Genomic DNA, 20,607 nt, shown 5'->3' on the forward strand with positions numbered 1-20,607 from the left:
CCAGAGGACGGCTGGGGAAATGTGGGTGGCACCAATATCTTGCATCAATTAAAGGCAGATGCAATTCTACATTAGCATCATTGTTTTAATCTCCTTAATATGGAAAATTAGCTTCAAGTTTTTATATTATACAACAAATAAACTACAAGTTCTTGGTGAATTTTTGCATTTACAGGTTATGCTTCATTGATTTTCTTTTAATGTGCTCTCAATGTATACTGTAAAAGCAGGACTCACATTTATTTGAACTTCCAAACTGAATGAAAAATTAGATTCTAGGGAGGGATAAGATTGCATTAATTCCAGATTCAATGGATATATTTTTTTACCCAATAGCAAATATTCTGGCCTTTAGAATATAGATTAATAATATCAGAAATGTTTAACATGAAAAGCCAGCACTAAAAGGACTTAGGAAATAGCTGTACAATGCTCTTTTATTCCTCGTTTCAGACAAGTAGTATAAAGCTCAGAATGATAACAACTTCTTAAAAGTTGCAAGCTACTTAGAGCCAGAGCCAGATCTCCTAATTCAATGTTTAACATGCTGCTCTCAGTAACAGTTCAACTAGACAACCACTGGGGGTCTTCAGAGTAGAAATTTCAATACTTATGCATCTTTTGTGTATGTTTACAATCTCTCAGTGGTGTTTATTTCAGACTCAAAGGAATCCTGAGGGTTAGAACTACCTACAGTCATCAATTCCATCTGCACTCTTAACTACACATAGCCATCACATCATTGTTAAGGAGAAAACTATGAACTGTGAGTTTGCCAATGCTAATTGAATAGAAAGTAGTCAATTCAGATGAGATTTAGTCTTCAGACTCATTTTGTCATGCTTGTATTTTACTCATTCAACCAACATTTACTGAGCAACTACTGGATGCTAAACAATCTACTCTGTGCTTCTAGGAACAACAGAGAAAACACAGGTCAAATTCTGCACTCACAGAATTTACAATCAAGTAATTGAAGCAAAAGATATTTTTACAAGTGAATCAAATAATTTCAGTGTACCACAGTGCTATTAAAGAAGCTAAGTTGGAGGATAATAAGGGGAGTTTCTATTTGTAGCAATGTGACATAGACTATGACCTCTATAATGAGAAAACAACAACCACATGAGAATCCAGACGAGTGTTCCAGGCAAAGGGAAAGGCCATGCACAAGGTAACGATGTGGGAACAAATGTGGGATTTTGCAGCACCACAGTGCACAAGAAGCAGCAAGGGGACAGAGATACATGCTGATAAAGGATTTGAATTATTTTGCCTAAGATGAGGAAGATAAATCATCAAGCAGGAAATGAGACTGAATACCCACTCTTGATTTTATTATATGTAGGTAGAACAAACCTCTGTAATAGGAAAGCACAGCAATTCAAAATCAAGTGTAATATACTTATTCCAAATTCATATGGGAAATAAAGTTGTTCAGGTAAGTGCTAAAGTGTGTCTTTGCTAATAAGAAGGAAAAAAAAAAAAACAATAGTTAAGGCATTTTGACCACCTGGAACTCATAACTGCATTCTGTTGAAAGCCAAATGGGTCTATAAATATACAACTGTCTGGTTTATTTTCTAAAATCTGCTACATATTAAAGTTGAACCTAATCAAATGACAAAATGTTCTTTCAATTATATGCATTTATTTTGCATTAGTGAAATCTATTTATATAATACGGGCTTCATATTTGTTATATGTAAAAACAGCATATGTGTGTGTGTGTGTATAGATAAATAGATAAATAATTTATTAGAGAATTAGGTATCCATATTAGGTTAAATGTCCATACATTTAAAAATAAAAACCATGGGTCACTTGAGATTGAAGGACATGCATCAAGCATATGAAATCCCAACTTTGCAACTAGCTGTCTGTGTTACCAAGTTTCTAATCCTCCTTGAATCTCATGTCTTTTCTCAAAAATATAGGTAAGTATGCTTTAGTATACTATGGGTGAGGAGGAAATGAACCAAGAATTTCTAAGTATCTAATGCAAAGAACAAACATAGTAAATTTCAGTGTTTTTACTCCTCCAATGTATTTTTTTAATAAGAAAGTAGTAACTACAATATGAAAAATACAATTATACAGATTGCATTTGTCTCTTAATCAAAATTTCATGGTGCTACTCACATAAGATAGAAAGGTAAGACAAAGAAATGGTTTCTAAAGCTTTTTATATGTCAAATTCTAAATTAAGACCTTGTGTTTCTAATTGTTCTGCTGCCTGGAACCATCCTATTTTGACTGTTTTGCTTCTCTATAGTTTTCAGTGTGTTTCCTTCATCTCAGACACACACGTGCCCAAACACAGTAAATCACAGTTAATTGCATGTCTTAAATTAAAAGACAAAAATAATGCACAATTAATTGGGGGAAATTGTCAGTTGGCGAATGAGTCTCGCTCATTACACTCCCTGCACAGGATGTACGCCAAGTGAGCATTCCAAGCTAGAAGAATCAGCCCAAGACACCAAGGGGAGGGGCCTGGGCTCAACCCTCTGCAGAGCAGTCTGGGCGGAAGAACCAAATGCTTGTAGCACATACAGCTTTCACTACAAAGATGCTCAGTAAAGGATTGTGCCAATTAGAAGGAACTAGAATTCTCATTGATAAGGGATTGAAGATTGACTAGGTTGTGGGCAATAAGCATGACAATTCTGCCATTCTTAATAATATAAGAAAATGTTCATGGCATATTCTTACATGAAAAATGCTTGAAAAACAGTATTTCATTTTTTTAAGGATAGGTAAAAAACACATGAGGCTGGAAATGAGAGGAGGAGTAGAAGGGGGAGGAGAAAGGCACTGGAAAATTCATAAACAAAATTGTTAATATTGTCATTTCTGAGTTGTTCATACTTTCCAAATTTTCTAAAAAAAATGTTTAAAAATTAGATTCTAAGTTGTTTCTCAATCCAGTATTATAAAACATCAGTTTTTATGTTTTTATTAGTATATAATAATTATGCATTACAGTGGGGTTCACTGACATTCATATATATACATAAAATGATTTGCTTCAATATACTCCTCAGTATTTTCCCCTCCCTCCCCTCACACTCCCATTTCCCTTCCTCTACAATTCTGGTCTTTATTCTACTAATTCACACATATATCGTTTTTCATTGCTGCATTACAACTATACATAAAAGTGGAATTCAGTGTGGTATATTCATTTTATTTTCCAGTTCTTCCCCTTCTCCTCTCTTCCTCCCTCCTTCTTGATATCCTACCTTTCTTATACTGATCTTCCTTCAGTTTTCATCAGATCCCTCATTTTATTCCTTTTTTCTCTCTAGCTTCTGTATATGAGGGAAAACATTTGTCCCTTAACTTTCTAAATGTGGCTTATTTCACTGAGCATGATGTTATCCAATTTTAAAGATTCATTAGAATCTTTTAAGACAAACTTACCTGGCTATTATAATATCATCATTTTAAAATTTAAAAATAATTTCCAATAAGCACATCCATACAATCCTATTGTATCCTTGGCTATACAGACAAACCAATTCTATGAAAATATATTTTAAAATTACACAAAAACATGTTCAATACAATTAAATGTCAATATAATAATTTATTACAATAAAGACCTTATAGTATATTGGCATGCCATAAAGAAATCACTGTAAGTTCCTTGTAATTTACTCACACTGACAAACCACAAAATATATTCACAGGAAAATTAATACCTCCGAATTTGAGGAAAAGTAAACCTTCTCACCCCAATGCATCTACCCTGCCATTATTTTCTACAGTATAGTAGACTTTATATCTAGCCACTTAGAATAATCTTGATGCTAAATCTAGAAACAACAACAACACACACACACAAATATACAAACACAGTTTCATCATTTTTTATCAAAGTGGGTAAATACAAAAAAGTTTTGTAATATATCACTAGTAATGGTAACTTTCCCTTTATTTCACTTTTGGAAGAAAAAAATACAAAAAGCCCAACAGAATACATTCATTCCAAAGTCATTCAACCATCTGCTAACCTTGAAATACAAAAATAATCATTTCCTGCCTTCTTTTATTTATTGGGGTTTGGACTCGGAAAAGATAATCATATATCATCAAAAGCCCATATCACATCCTCAGGCATCTATGTCCCAAGGGTAATATTTTTATTCCATTCTTAATTGAACGATTTTCTAATCAGAATATGTATTCAAACATAATTGAGGTAATGCAATGTCAACACGTGATGCTGCCATCAAGCAACATCCCCCAGTGCTGGGAGTCAACTGAACAGAATGTCTGGTGGGAAACAGAGTCTGAGCAATGCAGCAATGTAAGCCTTGGCCAAAAAAAAGGACACAAGAGTTCTGAACCCCTTCAGATGCTCAAAGCCATGTGTGGAGGAAAGTGTCTAAGCTGGAAGAGGCCAATCTTAAAACTTCTTAGGAAGGACTGACTTATAATGGGCCCATTAGAATCCCAACTTTTAAATAGAAATGTGCCTACAAGTATAATGTAAAAAATATTTAATACAAAAGTCATTTTTTGAAAGGTCAAGCTGTCCCTAGATTTCTAAGTTATAAATCCTTAGGTAGCATACATTATTGATTACTATATATCCTACAATTCCCTGAAATGGCTCATTTGACTTTAAATTTCCTAAATTTTGAAAAAAAATATTTGTAATTGATGAAGTTCGGTGATGAACTATCATATCCTTCTATTTTTGAGTATACTTGATATTATCATAATAAACAGTAAAAAAAGATGTTCTTGAGTATATTTTATGCTCAACATTTTACTGCCATTTCCTTTGGAAACATATATTGAGATCTGATTCATGTTTATAGTTATTTAAGTAAATCTCAATAAGCAGCCTAGATTTTTAAAAAAATCCATCCACCATTATGTTTTATGTTATATTAAAAAAGAAAAAAAAATCTTCTTTCCAGAAAAAAATTTACCATGCTCTATGATGACAGAAGTGGTGCACCTAACAAATGCAGTGCCACCATCTGCCTGGCACTTTCACCGTGTGACAAAATAGACTGGTAATTAACTGCTTTCCTACCGAAATCTGCCAGCTTCAACTCCCCCGTGTCACTGATCAGAAGATTCTGTGGTTTCAGGTCTCTGTGCAAAATATAACGCTGGTGGATGTAAGACAGCCCTCGCAGCAACTGAAATAAAAACAACTGAAAAAATAGGGAGACAAAAGTTAAAACCTGAATTCAGACAAATGCCAGTTTCTATATATAGTCTGACAAATACTTGAATTTAGTGAAAATGGATACCCATCACTAAATTTTCTACCAAATTATTAAATAGAATGTACCAGGATTAGCATGTAAATCCCTAATCCATTAATAAATAAATCTGGAAATTGCTAACAACCTATTATATCAGAGAGATCTGCATTCTCATCTATGCTCTATAAATTGAGCAAAATGTAAAAAAAAATCAATTCTTTACAATATTTTATTTCTCCAGGTCTAAAATGATGTGTAAGAGAGACATCCATAATATTATAACATATAAAAGAGTACTGTTTATGTAAATGTGTACATATTTAATTCCATAGAAATGACATAAACATGGCACCCATGGATTGACCCATTAACATGCTTTAAGGAAGAGAAAGATAAGATGACTTTAAATAATTAAAACAAAAACAGTCACATGGTCCAATTAATACTCTACTGTAATTATACTGCTCTTGCACATATGGCCATAGAGATTAGGCTATTGCCTAAAGACAGACATGTACCTTCACTAATTACAGAGCAGCCCTATCCTAATGGGGGAAGAAATAGAAAACAGAGATGTAAAGGATTCAAAGGCAACACTTGGGTGAAAAATAACTTAAATGATTAATGGCTTTCTCTGTGAAATTGCATCTTATCAAATGTCTATATTTTGATAACAAAATGTATGATGTTAGACTTCCCAGTATTCTGTTTATGAAAAAGAGATTATTGTAAAACTATGTACTCGCCAAATTATTCTAATTGACATGGTATTTAAAAAAAATCAATCTCCTAAAACAAAAATGAAAAACCAACGTTCTTACTTCTGCCCACATAAACTTGACTACAAAGTTTATGGCGTGAGCCACCCCACTATAGGAACTGTGGCCAGAACTCAACACATGCAGACAATATGTTGATAAGTCTATATACTGGGTACTAACAAGCCAGTTTCAAGGAAGTTTTAAAGACAAAAGGGAGTATAAGGATTCTGAAATACTCAAATGAAAAAGATTACCAAATCCTTGGCCCTGGGACCTAGCATTTCTGGAATGTTCTAACTAACTAGAGTCAATGAAAACCAAGTTTATATATATATATATATATTTTTTTTTTAAGAGAGAGAGAAGAGGGAGAGAGAGAAATTATTTTTTAGAGAGAGAGAGAGAGGAAAGAGGGGGGGAGAGAGAGAATATTTTTTAATATTTATTTTTCAGGTTTTGGTGGACACAACATCTTTATTTTATTTTATGTGGTGCTGAGGATCGAACCCAGCACCCCACACATGCCAGGTAAGCGTGTTACCACTTGAGCCACATCCCCAGCCCAAGAGAGAGAATTTTTTAATATTTGTTTTTCAATTTTCGGTGGACACAACATCTTTATTTTATTTTATGTGTTGCTGAGGATCGAAACCAGCACCCCGTGCACATGCCAGGCGAGCATGTTACCGCTTGAGCCACATTCCCAGCCCAAGTAATATTTTTAAGAGGGAAAAATACCTTGAAATAATAGTAAGATTAATTCTTCACAAAATCTTTGTGTGTGACAATTTGCATACCAGGCAGTGAGGGCCTGGTATCATATTTCAGAGTGTAAGTATTAGGAAGTAGAAGTGTGTTCAGTTAGTCTATATTAAAATACTGGCTGAAGGACTCCGGAAACAAACATTTCTCTGGACTTCTCTTGCCCTCAAATCTTTCTGAATAGTGGATGAAAAGATTTAAGTTAACACCAGCCTCATTCCTCACTTTTAGTCCACTCCACATCCTGAAGCTTAGAGTTTATAATATTATAAGAAAAAAAAATACGTATTTAGTTTAAAAAGGGAAAAAGGTGACTATTACCTCAGTGACAATTTTAATGAAGTAGGTGCTATTATTATCTCCATACTAGTGATAAGGAGACTGAGTACAGTTTCTGAAGATCACACAGCAATTAAGTGGCAGAGCCAGGGCTCAGACTTTACTACAAAGTTTATGCCCTGAACCACCCCACTATGGGAACTGTGGCCAGAAATCAATACATGCAGACAATATGTTTATATAGAAGCTACTTCCTCCAACTGCTAGGACAGAACATGGATATCTAATAGCCCAGTTTCCAAGGCTACTGAGCTGAGCACTGACTCCACATTGGTGCTCAGTCATTATAACTCTAGATTCCCTGGCTTCCAGCAACCTTCCTCCACTCCCCCCACACCCCAACATACATATACAGCTTGCTGTTTCTCAACTCTGTACTTTTGTTCTTGCTTTTAAAGCCCCCTCTCTCTCTGACATACTAATTTGCATGTACACTTCACTCTCTCCTTAGGAACCCCTCCTTTCTGGAGCCCTCCCTAACCCTCTCTTCAGGCCCTCAGCCCCACGCCTACAGGTTGCCACAAGGTGCTTCTCTGTGCTCCCAATGCAGCTTCGCACACATCTAGCACAGTCAAATTTACCACCTTCATAAACTATGTACACAGTCAGCACTCCTGTGCCAGCAATAGGATTACTGAACTGAATTTAGAGACATCTGAATGGTGGCAGATAAAAAAAAAATAACAGAAAGGAAACCCAATAATGGAATTTTCTAGAAGCTAAGGGAAGTGGGTAGATCAAGCAGTATCAAAGGACTCTTGTTTTAATACCTTTGCTAATTAGTGAAAATATATAATCCTTATGCTAATCCAGAGCTATTCAAATTGGATATCATGTTAAAGGAGATTAGGAAAATCAGTATTAGGAAAGGATGCAAATAAACACTCCAGTTATAAGTGTACACAAGCCCCAAACATGAAAAATAGAGCCCCAACAAATTTTTAGTTCTTTGAGCAATGCAGAAAGTAAGTCAGAATAAATCTCCATAGAATATACTCACTGGGGGTTTATAAAGTGCCAACCAAAGTATCACATGCTGTCATGCAAGGGGAATGCAAAGATGAACAGAAATAAGATGTGGTTCCTGGACTCGAGGAACTCACGGTGTGCTGAGTATGACAAACATACAAACAGATCACAGACAAAGGTGATGCACAGCAAGTAAACTGAAGCACAGAGGTATCTAATGACAATGAGGTATTAAAACTGATTCTACCATTATAGGGAGAAGAGACTGAAAAAATGGTAAGCCATAAAACTTGCCACTCCAAAACAAGAATTCATTACCTGTAATATTTAAAAAGGAAACTGAATTGAGTATTCACTAGACACAGAAGTAGATATGATATATAAAACCCCTGTTGCTATACCAAGGGGAAAAATTAAGGTGACGAAACAACGAGCCGTTACATAAATTCACAAGAAAAACTTAAACAAATAAGACAATATATGAAACCATGAAATGACCAACTTATCATCATAAAAGCAATTGGTGATAAGGGGCATTAAAGACTTCACTATTAGAAAACTAGACACTTGACAAATAATGTTTTAACGTGACTAATAACGTAAGGGTAGGGGTAGGAAACGTTAAGGAATCAGCACCTTGCTGAATTAAATGAAATGTCCAAGTATTCTCTTTGGAAAGGGCCATCCAGAAAACCTGAGTCTTGTGTGGGGATTTCTTCCTCGAGCTAAGCAGGCAAGAACCTAAATTTACCATCTAAGTGTTTAAGAAAGCCACTTCTCTTGCTCGGGGTATAAACAATGACACAACAAGCTATACTTGGTCTTTTGTGAAAAATCAGAGGACACAATGAGAACAAATAGGACCACAAAGAGAAGGCTGCACTCAGAGACAGAGTAAAAATCAGCTTTACTGTTAAAACTTGGTAAATATCTGTGGAATCTCAAGTGCTAAAAAGGAAAGAAGGGAGACCAATACTGACTAAAGGCTTAGAGCAAAGACTTTTACAAAAATTACTTAACCTTTCCATCTATAATCCTGCAGTTCTGCTTTTAAACAAATGAGAAAACTAAAGCTCTAAAGGAAAAGGAAATGCCCTCATGGTACTCCTCCAGCACCTTGTGCTCCTGAACGTCACCACATCTCCTCTAAAACAAGGTCAATGCTTGCTAAGTGCATGGAATTAAAAATATTACTGTATTATAAGGTGAACTCAAGTACACAAAGTCTCGATTAACATGTCATATAATGATTCTTGAATTCACAAATTCTTTTTTTTTGGGGGGGGGACAGGGATTGAACCCAGGAGTACCTAGTCACTAAGCTATATCTCCATTCCTTTTTAAGTTTTCATTTAGAGACAGGGTCTCTCTGAGTTGCTTAGGGCTACCTAAGATGCTGAGAGTGGCTTTGAACTCACTATCCTCCCACTTCAGCCTCCCAAGCTGCTAGGATTATAGGCATGCACCACCACACACAAATTCTTGAATTTCTGTTTTTGCTATTTAAAACCTTCTTAGAAATAACTAATATGGCAGAAGGCAGCGTCATGTACTGATTGATAAATTATATTTGGAACTATCTTCCTGTCTTCTACTCTAATAGCCATAAGGTCTTCCTAAGAACATTTTGTTGCCTCAGGATATTTTACTCAATCTTTATAAAAGGAGATTCCTCCCAATCCGTCAGTATAATTGCTAATGATTTACATTCTAGTTTGAGTATGTTCAACTTCTGCAATAAAAATGCCAGAGAAAAATGCCTTAGAAAGCAATGATATGAGGAGCAGGGACACTTTTGTCATCTATCTTTAGCCCAGTTGTCTAGCCGTCCCCTGCAGGATGCAGTTCCCATGCTCAGTGCCATAGCATAGTCTTCTTGGGAGAACCTATTAATACTTCATCGATTCCCTTCTGAAACTCTTTAAACTTTAAGCAGGTTGAAAAAAAAAAAGACAAGTTATTTCATCACAACTTTTAAGGGAAACTGCTAAAAAGACTAGATTGATGGATTCAAAATGTAACATTTATTGCCCAAATAACTTCTGGCACAGTGAGCAAGAAGCTTCATAACCTCCCCTCCCATCCATGTCTAAAGACCTAAGATCAGATGTTCTTTTTCTCAATGTCTAGATTGGTTAGGTTCCATGAATAGTCAGAAATATATGGATTATTTAATATATGTGGCTCCAGTTGATAGGAGATGAAGAACATCTTACAGATTTTCAAGGCATGAACTCCTTAAAAGAATATCCAAGGTCTTTTAGGGATTGCAGGAGATTAATGACTTGGCTAATAAGAGCTATTAGCAACGGACCCTACCACGATGGCACTATTCTTACAAAGACAGCTAATCTACTTTTCTATTATCTCGGGGCTATGCTAAACATCCCTTATCTTAGGTTTCTCATTTCCAAAATGACTGGTTGCATCTTAGGTGTCTATAATAGCCATTTACATTGTGAATTTATATAATTCTATAATTTTTGAATAATAGAAATGTAAGAAACTCTGTAAATCAAACAACTGCACTACCATGGTAGTAAATCTACCATTTATTGAAGGCTTATTGTGACAGACACTGCAACTAATTGTTTTATATTTATCAGATAATTCAATCTTCACAACATCCTTATAGTTAAAAACGAAAGAAAGGCTCAGAGAAATTAATCAGCCAAAGAGACACATAGAAAATATGAGGTAATATTGATAATTGAATCCATGTTTGTCATATCAAGATACCATAATTAAAAGGACTGCTACTCAAAAATATGGATACTACTTGATTAGTTAGAAGTTGTATGAGTGCAAGGCTTCAAAATGTGACACTGGCAGATAAGTCAAAATTATATGTAGACAATACATGAAATAAATGTTCTATGTTTAATATTACATTACTTAAAAATCCGTAGGCTTCACAAACATTAAACTGCCCATGTATCTACCTTTCTAGAAATGCTAATTAGAAACTCTGAGTCCCCAAAATATCTAATGAATGTCATAATATTTTATAATATGTATCAGATAATAGTATTATTGCAACACTAGGTCTTCTTAAATTTTTAAAAGCCCCAGCATGATTCATCATGATTCAGTCTACTTTGTTTCAAAAGACCTAATGCAAATATCCTAATTTGTATTATTATATAATACATATAATATGCATCTAAATAGTTTCTATTTTATGAAGCATTATTGCAATTTTATGTGTTAAATTTTGTGAACAATACTTAGAAAGTCATACAGATATATAAAGGAGGCAGAAGTAAAAACCTAGCTATTCAACATTAGACTTACTTGACAGCATTAAGTGTGTTACTGAGATGGTGTAAGACACAGTATATATGCCAGAGCATCATGCCACATGTGTATTTTTTAGCAATGTACTTATAAATCCAGCTCTTTGGAAAAATGTGTGTAGCAGAAAGAGTTTGTCTTGGCAATTTTCTGCCCTTTTTAATTTCTTTCATTCTACCTCTGCTTTCTCATTGTATTCCCCCAGGTCCTGAGATAAACAACATATCATAATTTCTAAATAGATGTAACAACAATTAATTTATATCTCTAAGATCCTGGAACATTACCATATGTTTTTCCTAAAGATGACAGGTTTTTTCAGGAGACTGAACTCCAAAAATGAGACGTTCCGGTACATGGCAAACTCCTGAAATGACTGCTTGCAGCTTCCATGATCCTGGGGCTTGCCAAATAAGGTGGCCTCCCATGCCACCTTCCTTCCTGCCTCAAGGCGATGGTGGACAGCAAGCAAGGTGTTGCTTTGAGCATGGTGGTGCCCATGGCGGTGCCCACAGTGAGCAGGCAGTCTAGTCTATATCCTCTGAACCTGGGAGTCTTACAAGGGGTCAGATGGGGCTGAGAGACAGATCCTGGTTTTTTCACATTCTGTGAAAGCAGACCTAGAGCACATACATTTCCAAGCTATGTTAGGATTTGTATGTCTGGAGAAGAATGAAGGGAAGGCTGGGCCTTCCCTTTAATAAAGTTGGTCATCAGCCTAAACTTCGTATTAGGACTAGAAACAGTATTCTAGCTGAGTAGTAACTCTTGAGGACAAGATGATCAAACTTTAGCTGTTGGATTTAATACTGACCCAAAACCATTTCCCAAGAGAAAAACTAAAAGAGTTTTTCTAAGAGACTCAAAAAACATAATATCTTCCATCATTGTCAATTTTCTGTCAGAATTACACAGTTGAATTGACTGTTTTATGTGCTTTTTACAACTGCAAATAATCATAACAAAATACAAATTAGAAAAGGAAGAGTCAGAAATTCTTTCTACTCAAATTTCTTCGGGAATGTAAGCTACATTCCTCAAATAGAGACATTCTTTTCCCACACAATAGAAATGAACAAATTTTTTAGACTTTAAATAGTTTTACTGCCTAAAGTAATCTCTTAGATATTTAAATCATCACGAAATGTCTTAATATTAACTGAGAAGTCTAATATAACTTTAAAAAGAGAGAAGTGCAGCCTGAAAATAGGTGATGAATCTTGAGTCTACAGGTCTTAGAGAAAGTTCACCCAAGCAAGCTGTATGTAGAGAAAAACTAATTTCAAAAGGAATGTAATAAAGATTTGCGAATTTAGATACATATGATCAACAACCTCTCTCCGTGTCCTTTCAGAGAGATGTGAAGTAATAGGACTTCATGCATCAATGAGAAAATACCTATAAGCTGTACTGCGTAGTCATATGATAATCATAAAAAATTCCTATAAGTGTGTGTACACTCTATATTCCATGGGCTGGTTTTCCTCCTGGGGTGTCATATCTGTTAGGTAAACATGCAAACAAAGGTGCAGCTCCACCTTAAGTCTACAGAAATGCAAGGTAAAGCAGCTGGTCTGAAGCTAGAATATAGAATGGTGTTTCTCTATTCCCAACAGGAAATCCCCAAGCTGGATTCTTCCACCTTATAAGGAAAGTATCCTATAACATACTTCTTGGGTTATTCTACATTTCATCAATCTTTGGGGTTGATTTCTTTTCAACCTGGGTTTTAAAGCACTTCTAGGGAAGAGTGCACTGTTAATTAGCTGCCCTTGATTCTTTCATTGCATACAAATCATTAATAAGCAGATCAGCAAATGATGCCAAGGATGTAAAAGACACATTCTAAATAACTACTGAAAGCTGGTCCCATATCAAAACCTGAAAATGCACTACTCATTGCCCCCGAATGTCTAACACATTCTGAAATGATATACAGAATTTTGCTTTTATTTTGTTGTTGATCCCCACTTTCTAGATATGGAAGGTATTTTCTTACAACAAAAAAATAGGATGAAAATATTCAGAAGAAACCTGGACAGGTGCTGAGACAGAGTGTTGAATTTTTAAAAACATTCTTTAATAGTCAAATTCTTTAATAGTCAAATGAAACAGTACTATTTCCTAACAGGCAGAATTAAGAAAGATTCTGAAATATTCACAGTTATGCATAGTAGAAAATCATTATGAGCTAAATGAGAGCTCTAATGGAGAATATGGATAAAATCCGGTGTCATTTGATTTTCCATCTGAACATTAGGAAGTCTCATTTAGGAATCAATTCTTGGAGCCATCTGTATAAGACAATCTTAATTTGGCATAACATTATTCTATCTGTTATACACCTGCTTGTGCTCTGGACTATGAAAGAAAAATAGAAACTTTTCAACCACAACAAACCTCAGATCTTTATAATTAGCATCTTTATTGAAATAAAAGACAAAAGTCACCTCTCTGCCAATATGAATTCAGATTCTTTAGAGAATAAAGCAGGGAGTGCAAAATCTTTGGTCATTTTCAATTATTCAAAAAATAGCAAATGAGGTTTTGCAGGGAACCTTATATAAAAGTCATTATACCATGGAAACTGAAGTATATTACATAGAAACACAGGAAGATTCAATCTCATCATGGTAATAAGATTTGAACACTCACATTTCTGGATATCAACTGGAAACAGAATCAATTAATATTTTTCTGGTTTCCATGAAACAGTTTTTAGTCTCTCATGCTTATCAATTTTTAAGGAGTATATAAAAAACTTTTAAAAAGAAGGAAGTTTTAACCAGGATGGTCATTTTAAAAACTTGAATGGGCAATCTGAAAATTAAAAGAGAATTATAAAATAACAAACTAATAAAATGTTTGTACTCAACTCATCTATGATAGCCACTCTTAAATACAGTTTGAATGAATAGTTTTTAAAAGGGGAAAATTAAGTATTCCTTCAAAAATAATTCTAAACATTTTCCTATATACCCATTATCTTCTAGACATTGGTTGCTATGTCTTTAATCATCATAAATATTTATAACAAGGACAATGTCCCCAGGCTTCTGATTCAGGTTTCAAATTGCCCTCCAAGTAATTAATCGCTAAAATTACTCATTTATCAAAAAATTGGTACAATGCTTACAAAGAAAAACAATTACTTTATAGTGAATATTTATTTCAGAATGCCATATTGATAATAAACACATTCTGCAGCTAATAAAAGTAGCAAAATGATTCTAGAAATTTATTTAATATTGACTCCTTCTCTTATAAATTATCTATCCCAGTATGTATTCCTCAAAAATGGAAATATTCATCAAGAAAGGAATACTCATCAAAAATGAAAAAAACTTTAAAAAATGTTTTGTTGGAAAATAGTACAAAATTAGCCAAAATGCTCCATATTTTACTATGGAAATAAGGAGCTCTGTGCTGTTCCAACTGGGCTTTTTTGTTTTTGTTTTTGCTTCCATTCTTCCTTTGTAATGCTTGAAATTCTGCCCACATCCACTAAGGACAATCTAGTCTCAAGTGCACAATATTTACATTTTTACAACAAACAATTATGTACAAAACAGAAACACAGAAAATATGTAAATTTTCAGAACCCAAGATAAATATTTTAAAACATTTCTATATATCACCTTTCTATATTACATGGTGGTGAAACTAGAAGTCAAAACTGACAAATTTAGAAACAAAAGAATTTTATCACTGTGCTATTCTTTTGATCACCATAATAAATATCCAATATTTATTACAATCTCATCATTTAATGTTCTGTGAAGTATTCAAACACAGAGCTTCAGAACTGCTAAAAGGGCATGCTCTTTTAAATATAATAGCTTATCTCACCTAGTTTTCACATTTCTTTAAATTTTTGTAGAACAATTTTGCTGTGTTATTTTAGCTCAATTAGTTTTCTTTTAATTAATATCTAGCACAGCATTATAAACAGCTGTTAACAGTAAATATTATTCTTATGTTCCTTATTTTGTATTCATAGATTTAAGTGACAATAAATATCACCACATGAAAAAATATGTTAATACATCAAATAGAAATACCCATGAGACATCTGTCACTATGTCATAGTCAGACTTCTTTGAGAACAATTTCACCTGCAGTGCAGATCCTAAATGTAACCCTGGAGGAGTGCCTTGTCTCTTAGCAAACAGTGAAGAAAAACCAATGCATAATTAGGTGAGCGGCCTCCCATGGAAACCAACAGGGTAATGAGGGCTGTCTGCTTCCATGCTCTGCAATTCAGATGCCAAAACACAAGGCAATAACGGGCTGCATCCATCTATTTTTAAATTTTTCATACCCTCAGAAAAGGCATCACTATTATCTTAAAATGAAAATCATGATAAAACTATATGGTTGAGTACTCACAACATCATAAGTAACCAAGGTAATTACAGTAATTTAATGTATTAATCATGTGGTATATGGAAAGAAAAAAAAAAAAACACTGGACACAGAGTCAAAAAGCCCTTTTACAAGTTCCTTCAGCTCAATGATCCTGACAATTACATTCTATGAAACGAGGGAGCCAGAATGGACCACCATGGCTCCAGGACATTGGTCCTGGACTGGGCTTAGTTATAGTAGGGTCGTTTAAAAAGGTATTTTTTGTTTGGTTGGTTTTTTTGCTTTGTTTTGAATTAAGTCCATATTTAATGTCTAAATCATGATTCAGAAAACATTATTTACAGCTGACTAATGAAGTTTGGTATGAATATTTTTGCTACCCACCCCCCAAAATTTGTTTTTCCTGGTTCTGGTATTATTAGTAAAGAGCTAGTTCTTTTCTTTGTTGGCTTATTTTCCTTTAGTTTTCTTTGTGCTTATTCACCCATTCAACACTAAACTCCTCTTCCACCTTGTAATACTGATGAGACACATGAGGGTCCCACCTAACAATTTTTTCTTGATGAAATCTCTCTTGGAGGCTTAGATTTTTGTCTCCACTGGGGGTTGCTTTCCCAGCATAAGTGTCAACCTAGAATTCCTTGATCACTGTCCTAGGGACTTTCTTTACCTCTCTTTTGTTTTGGACTCTGTTAAATCTTTTCCTGGTCATCTTTTCCTTGGTTTATTTGCTGAGTTTGAATAAAGTACATCTCAAGTAGCCTCCTGAGAAAGGATGTAAGACAGGCAAAATTTCCAATGCCTTGCAAAACTGGAAGTGATAATTTTACTGTCACACTTCATTAAAAGTCCTGTAGAAACCAGATTGGGAATAATTTACTTCCAATTTTTCAAGCTATTGTCCCACAGCCATCTCCCCTCCGGTGTTACTTTTGAAAAACCTAAGCCCATTATAACTATTGATTCTATGTAGTAAACCTGTTTTCCTTTTGCAGGCTTTTTCTTTGAACCTAGTATTCTGAAATTTTGCAATAATGAATATCTGAAATGATTTGGGCATTTAATGGACACTCCTCATCTAAAAATTCACACCCTTCACATCTGGAAAAGCCATAGTTTTAGTAACTATTCAATGATTTCCTCATCTGTTTTTATTCCTCAAATTATTCACATGTAAGATCCTTCATCTTTATCTTTCTTCATCTCTATTTTTCAACTGTTGAATCTCCATCTTTCAGTTGTTGTTTTGTTATATTCTTAATTTCCAAGAGCTCTTAAATTATACTTTTTAAATATGACATACCAATGGCAGATTAGAGGAAGTTTGCATTTCCAGTTGCTCCATGGTTTGGGATTCAAGCAGCAGGAGTATTGAATCTCAGAGAGATGGGTAAAAGGGAACTCACTGAAATTCAATATTGGAAAGTCAGAGTCACTTAGAGACTCAGAAATTCAGGTGCATTACACAAAGAACAAGAAAAGAGTACACTGGAGCAAGCTGGTTCACCACAGAAGGGAGGGTTAAAACACCAAGAAACAAAAGGACAGAATTGGCAAAGAAAAGTAGCTTGAACCAGAGGTTACAAAGTGACAGCTGTTAGAAAAGTGTTCTGTTTTTCTCAACTGGCAAGCAGAGAACTGAGTCCAGGAACCACCTTGAAGAGATTGCAAATTCAATCCAATCTTTTTTATTCATAAAACATTCTTCACAAAACTGGGGGGGGGTCCTAAAATTCATGTGGAAGAATAAAAGACCCAAAATAGCTAAAGCAATTCTAAGCTATAAAAGCAACATGAGATGTATCACAAAATCTAACTTCAAATTATATTACAGAACTATAGTAATAAAAACTGCATAGCACTGACAAAAAAAAAAAAAAAAAAAAAAACAGATATAAGCCAGGCACTGTGACACTGACCTATCATCCCAGCAACTTGGGAGGATGAGGCAGGAGGGTCGCAAGCTCAGCAACTTATTGAGTTGCAATGTAGGGAGCCCCTATCTCTAAGGTCGCAAGCTCAGCAACTTAGTGAGTTGCAATGTAGGGAGACCCTATCTCCAAAACAAACAAATAAATAAATGAATAAGGGCTGCAAATGTGGCTCAGTAGTTAAGAGCCCCTGAGTTCAATTCCCACTACCAAAAAAACCTCACAAACAAACAAATAAACAAACACACAAACAAAACCAAACACATAGACCAGTGATAAGAAGTTAATAAACAGAGACAAACCCCATAGTGATTATTGACAATGGTACCAAAACACACACTGGAGAAAAGATAGCCTTTTAAACAAATGGTTTAAAAGGGAAACCTGGGGGCTGGGGTTGTGGCTCAGTGGTAGTGTGCTTGCCTAGCATATATGAGGCACTGGGTTCGATTCTCAGCACCACATACAAATAAATAAAATAAAGGTCCATCAACAACTAAAAAATATTTTTTTTAAAAACGGAAACCTGGTTATTCATATATAGAAGAATGAGACTAGATCTTTGTATCTCACCCTGGACGAAAGTCAACTCAAAATGGAGCAAACACCTAGGAATTCCACCAGAAACTATGCAACTCCCAGAAAAAAACAGAGGATCTACACTCCATCCAGCATTTGTGCCAGGCAACAACTTTCTCAATGCAATCCCTAAAGCTCAGAAAATAATGCCAAGGGTTAAAAAATGGGATGGCATCACATTTAAAAGTTTCTGCACAGCAAAAGAAACAATTAAGAATGTGAAGAGAAAAACCTACAGAATGGGAGAGAAACTTTGCTATTATTCTTCTGACAGAGGATAAATATCAAGAATATTAAACAACTAAAAAAATTTAAAACTAAAAAACAAGTAACCTAATTAACAATTAGGCAAACTAACTAAACAGACATTTCTCAAGAGAAACACAAATGGCCAACAAATATATAAAAAATGTTCAACATTTTTAGCAATTAGGGAAATGCAAATAGAAACTGCATGGAGATTTCATCTCAATCCAGCAGCCGTCAAGAATGTAAACAAGGGTTGGGGTTGTGGCTCAGTGGTACAGCACTTGCTTTGCACACAGGATGCACTGGGTTCGATCCTGAGTACCACATATAAATAATAAATAAATAAACAAATAAATAAAATAAAGGTATTGTGTCCATCTACAACTAAAAAAAATTTAAAGAATATAAACAATTATAAATGCTGGGGAGGATGTGGAGAAAAAGGAACACTTTCACAGTATTGGTGGGATTGTAAATTAGTACAATCACTATGTAAATCAGTATGAAGGTTTCTCAAAAGAATAAAAATGGAACCACCATATGACCCAGCTTTACTTCTCCTTGATGTTTGTTCTAAAGAATTAAAGTCATCATACTATAGTGCTACATGTATACCCATGTTATAGCAGCACAATTCACCATAGCCAAATTATGGTACCAGTCCTTAGGTCTGTCAGTGAATGAATGGACAAAGAAAATGTGGCACACATGTGTATGTGCGAGCAGTGGGATCAGGTGGTGGGAAAGGAGAATAGTGGTAAATACTGAATGATATTAGACAAATTACATTGGTATATTTTATGCGTGTATGAATATGTAACAATGAATCCCACCATTATGTACAACTATAATGCACCGATAAAAAAATGAAAAAAAGGTATTTTTTAATTGATGCATGATTTTTATTTACTTCTCTGAGACAATTAATAAAAATTAATTTCAAAGTTGTCATTTGTATCTTTCTAAATCTAATCAATAGGAGCAACTTTGCCTACTCAAATTTATGTATTTTTTAGCTAGGATAATTTTTAAAATTTGTTCTAATTATACATGACAGTAGAATGCATTTTGACACATTACACATAAATGGAGTATAACTTCTCTTTCTTCTGGTTGTAGGATCACATCACTCATGTAGTCGTATATGCACATAGGGTAATAATGTCCAATTCATTCACTATCTTTCCTATTCTCATAGCCCCTCCTCTCTCTTTACTCCCCTCTGACTAATCCCAAGTACCTCTATCCTTCCCTAGCCATACCCCCACCACCCCTTACTGTGAATTAACATCTACATATAAAACATTTGGTCTTTGGTTTTTTGAGACTGGCTTATTTGGCTTAACATGATATTCTCTGGCTCTATCCATTTACCAGCAAATGCCATAATTTCATTCTTCTTTAAGGCTAATATTCCATTAGCCTTAAAATAGATAATTTTCTTTATCTATTCATCTATTGAATGTCATTTAGTTGGTCCCATAGGTTAGCTATAATGAGGTGAGCCGCTATAAACATTGATGTGGCTGTGTCACTGTAGTATGCTGATTTTAAGTCCTTAGGGTATAAGCTGAGGAGTGGGATAGCTGGGTCAAATGGTGGTTTCATTCCAAGTTTTCTGAGAAATCTCCATACTGCTTTCCAGAGTGGTTGCACCAATTTGCAATTCCAAAAGTAACGTATGAATGTACCTTCCCCCAAATATCCTCACCAACATTTATTGTTGCTTGTATTATTGATAATTACCATCATAACTTTGACTGAGATGAAATCTAGTTTTGTTTTGCATTTCTCTAATTGCTATAGAGGTTGAACTTTTTTTTCATTATTTTGTTTATCAATTGTATTTCTTCTTCTCTGAAGTGTCTTTTCAGTTTCTGAGCCTATTTATTGATTGGGTTTTTTTTTTTTGGCATTAAGTTTTTTGAGCTCTGCATATATCCTGGAGACTAGTGCTTTATCTGAGGTGTATGTGGCAAAGATTTTTCTCCCATTCTGTATGCTCTGAGGAGAAACTTCTTAGTTTAAATCTATCCCTCTTATTGATTCTTTTTTTTTTCAGGGAAAAAGGATAAAACAGTGTTTAATTGAAGTTCAATATTTAACAACGAAATCTGAATCATC

General features: G+C 34.6%; 1 protein-coding gene and 1 long non-coding RNA gene across 3 annotated transcripts in view; one reads left to right on the plus strand and one right to left on the minus strand.

The window, feature by feature from the left end:
- Positions 1-20,607, minus strand: part of CDK14 (cyclin dependent kinase 14) — a 600,063-nt gene that overhangs the window by 292,398 nt on the left and 287,058 nt on the right. For both annotated transcript variants that reach the window (XR_014021222.1, XM_081287662.1), the window contains exon 8: positions 5,054-5,177. Coding sequence is in view for 1 of the 2 variants with exons in the window: in XM_081287662.1 (XP_081143788.1) it covers positions 5,054-5,177 (124 nt within the window). In the remaining variant the exon portion in view is untranslated. The remainder of the gene's footprint in view (positions 1-5,053; positions 5,178-20,607) is intronic.
- LOC308645477 overlaps positions 1,144-20,607 on the plus strand; it is a 95,492-nt gene continuing 76,028 nt past the window's right edge. The window contains exon 1 of the long non-coding RNA XR_014021223.1: positions 1,144-1,174. This is a non-coding gene — a long non-coding RNA (uncharacterized lncRNA). The remainder of the gene's footprint in view (positions 1,175-20,607) is intronic.

The sequence above is a fragment of the Spermophilus citellus genome (genome assembly GCF_964194105.1).
Source record: "Spermophilus citellus genome assembly, chromosome: 3".
NCBI classification, from domain to species: domain Eukaryota; kingdom Metazoa; phylum Chordata; class Mammalia; order Rodentia; family Sciuridae; genus Spermophilus; species Spermophilus citellus.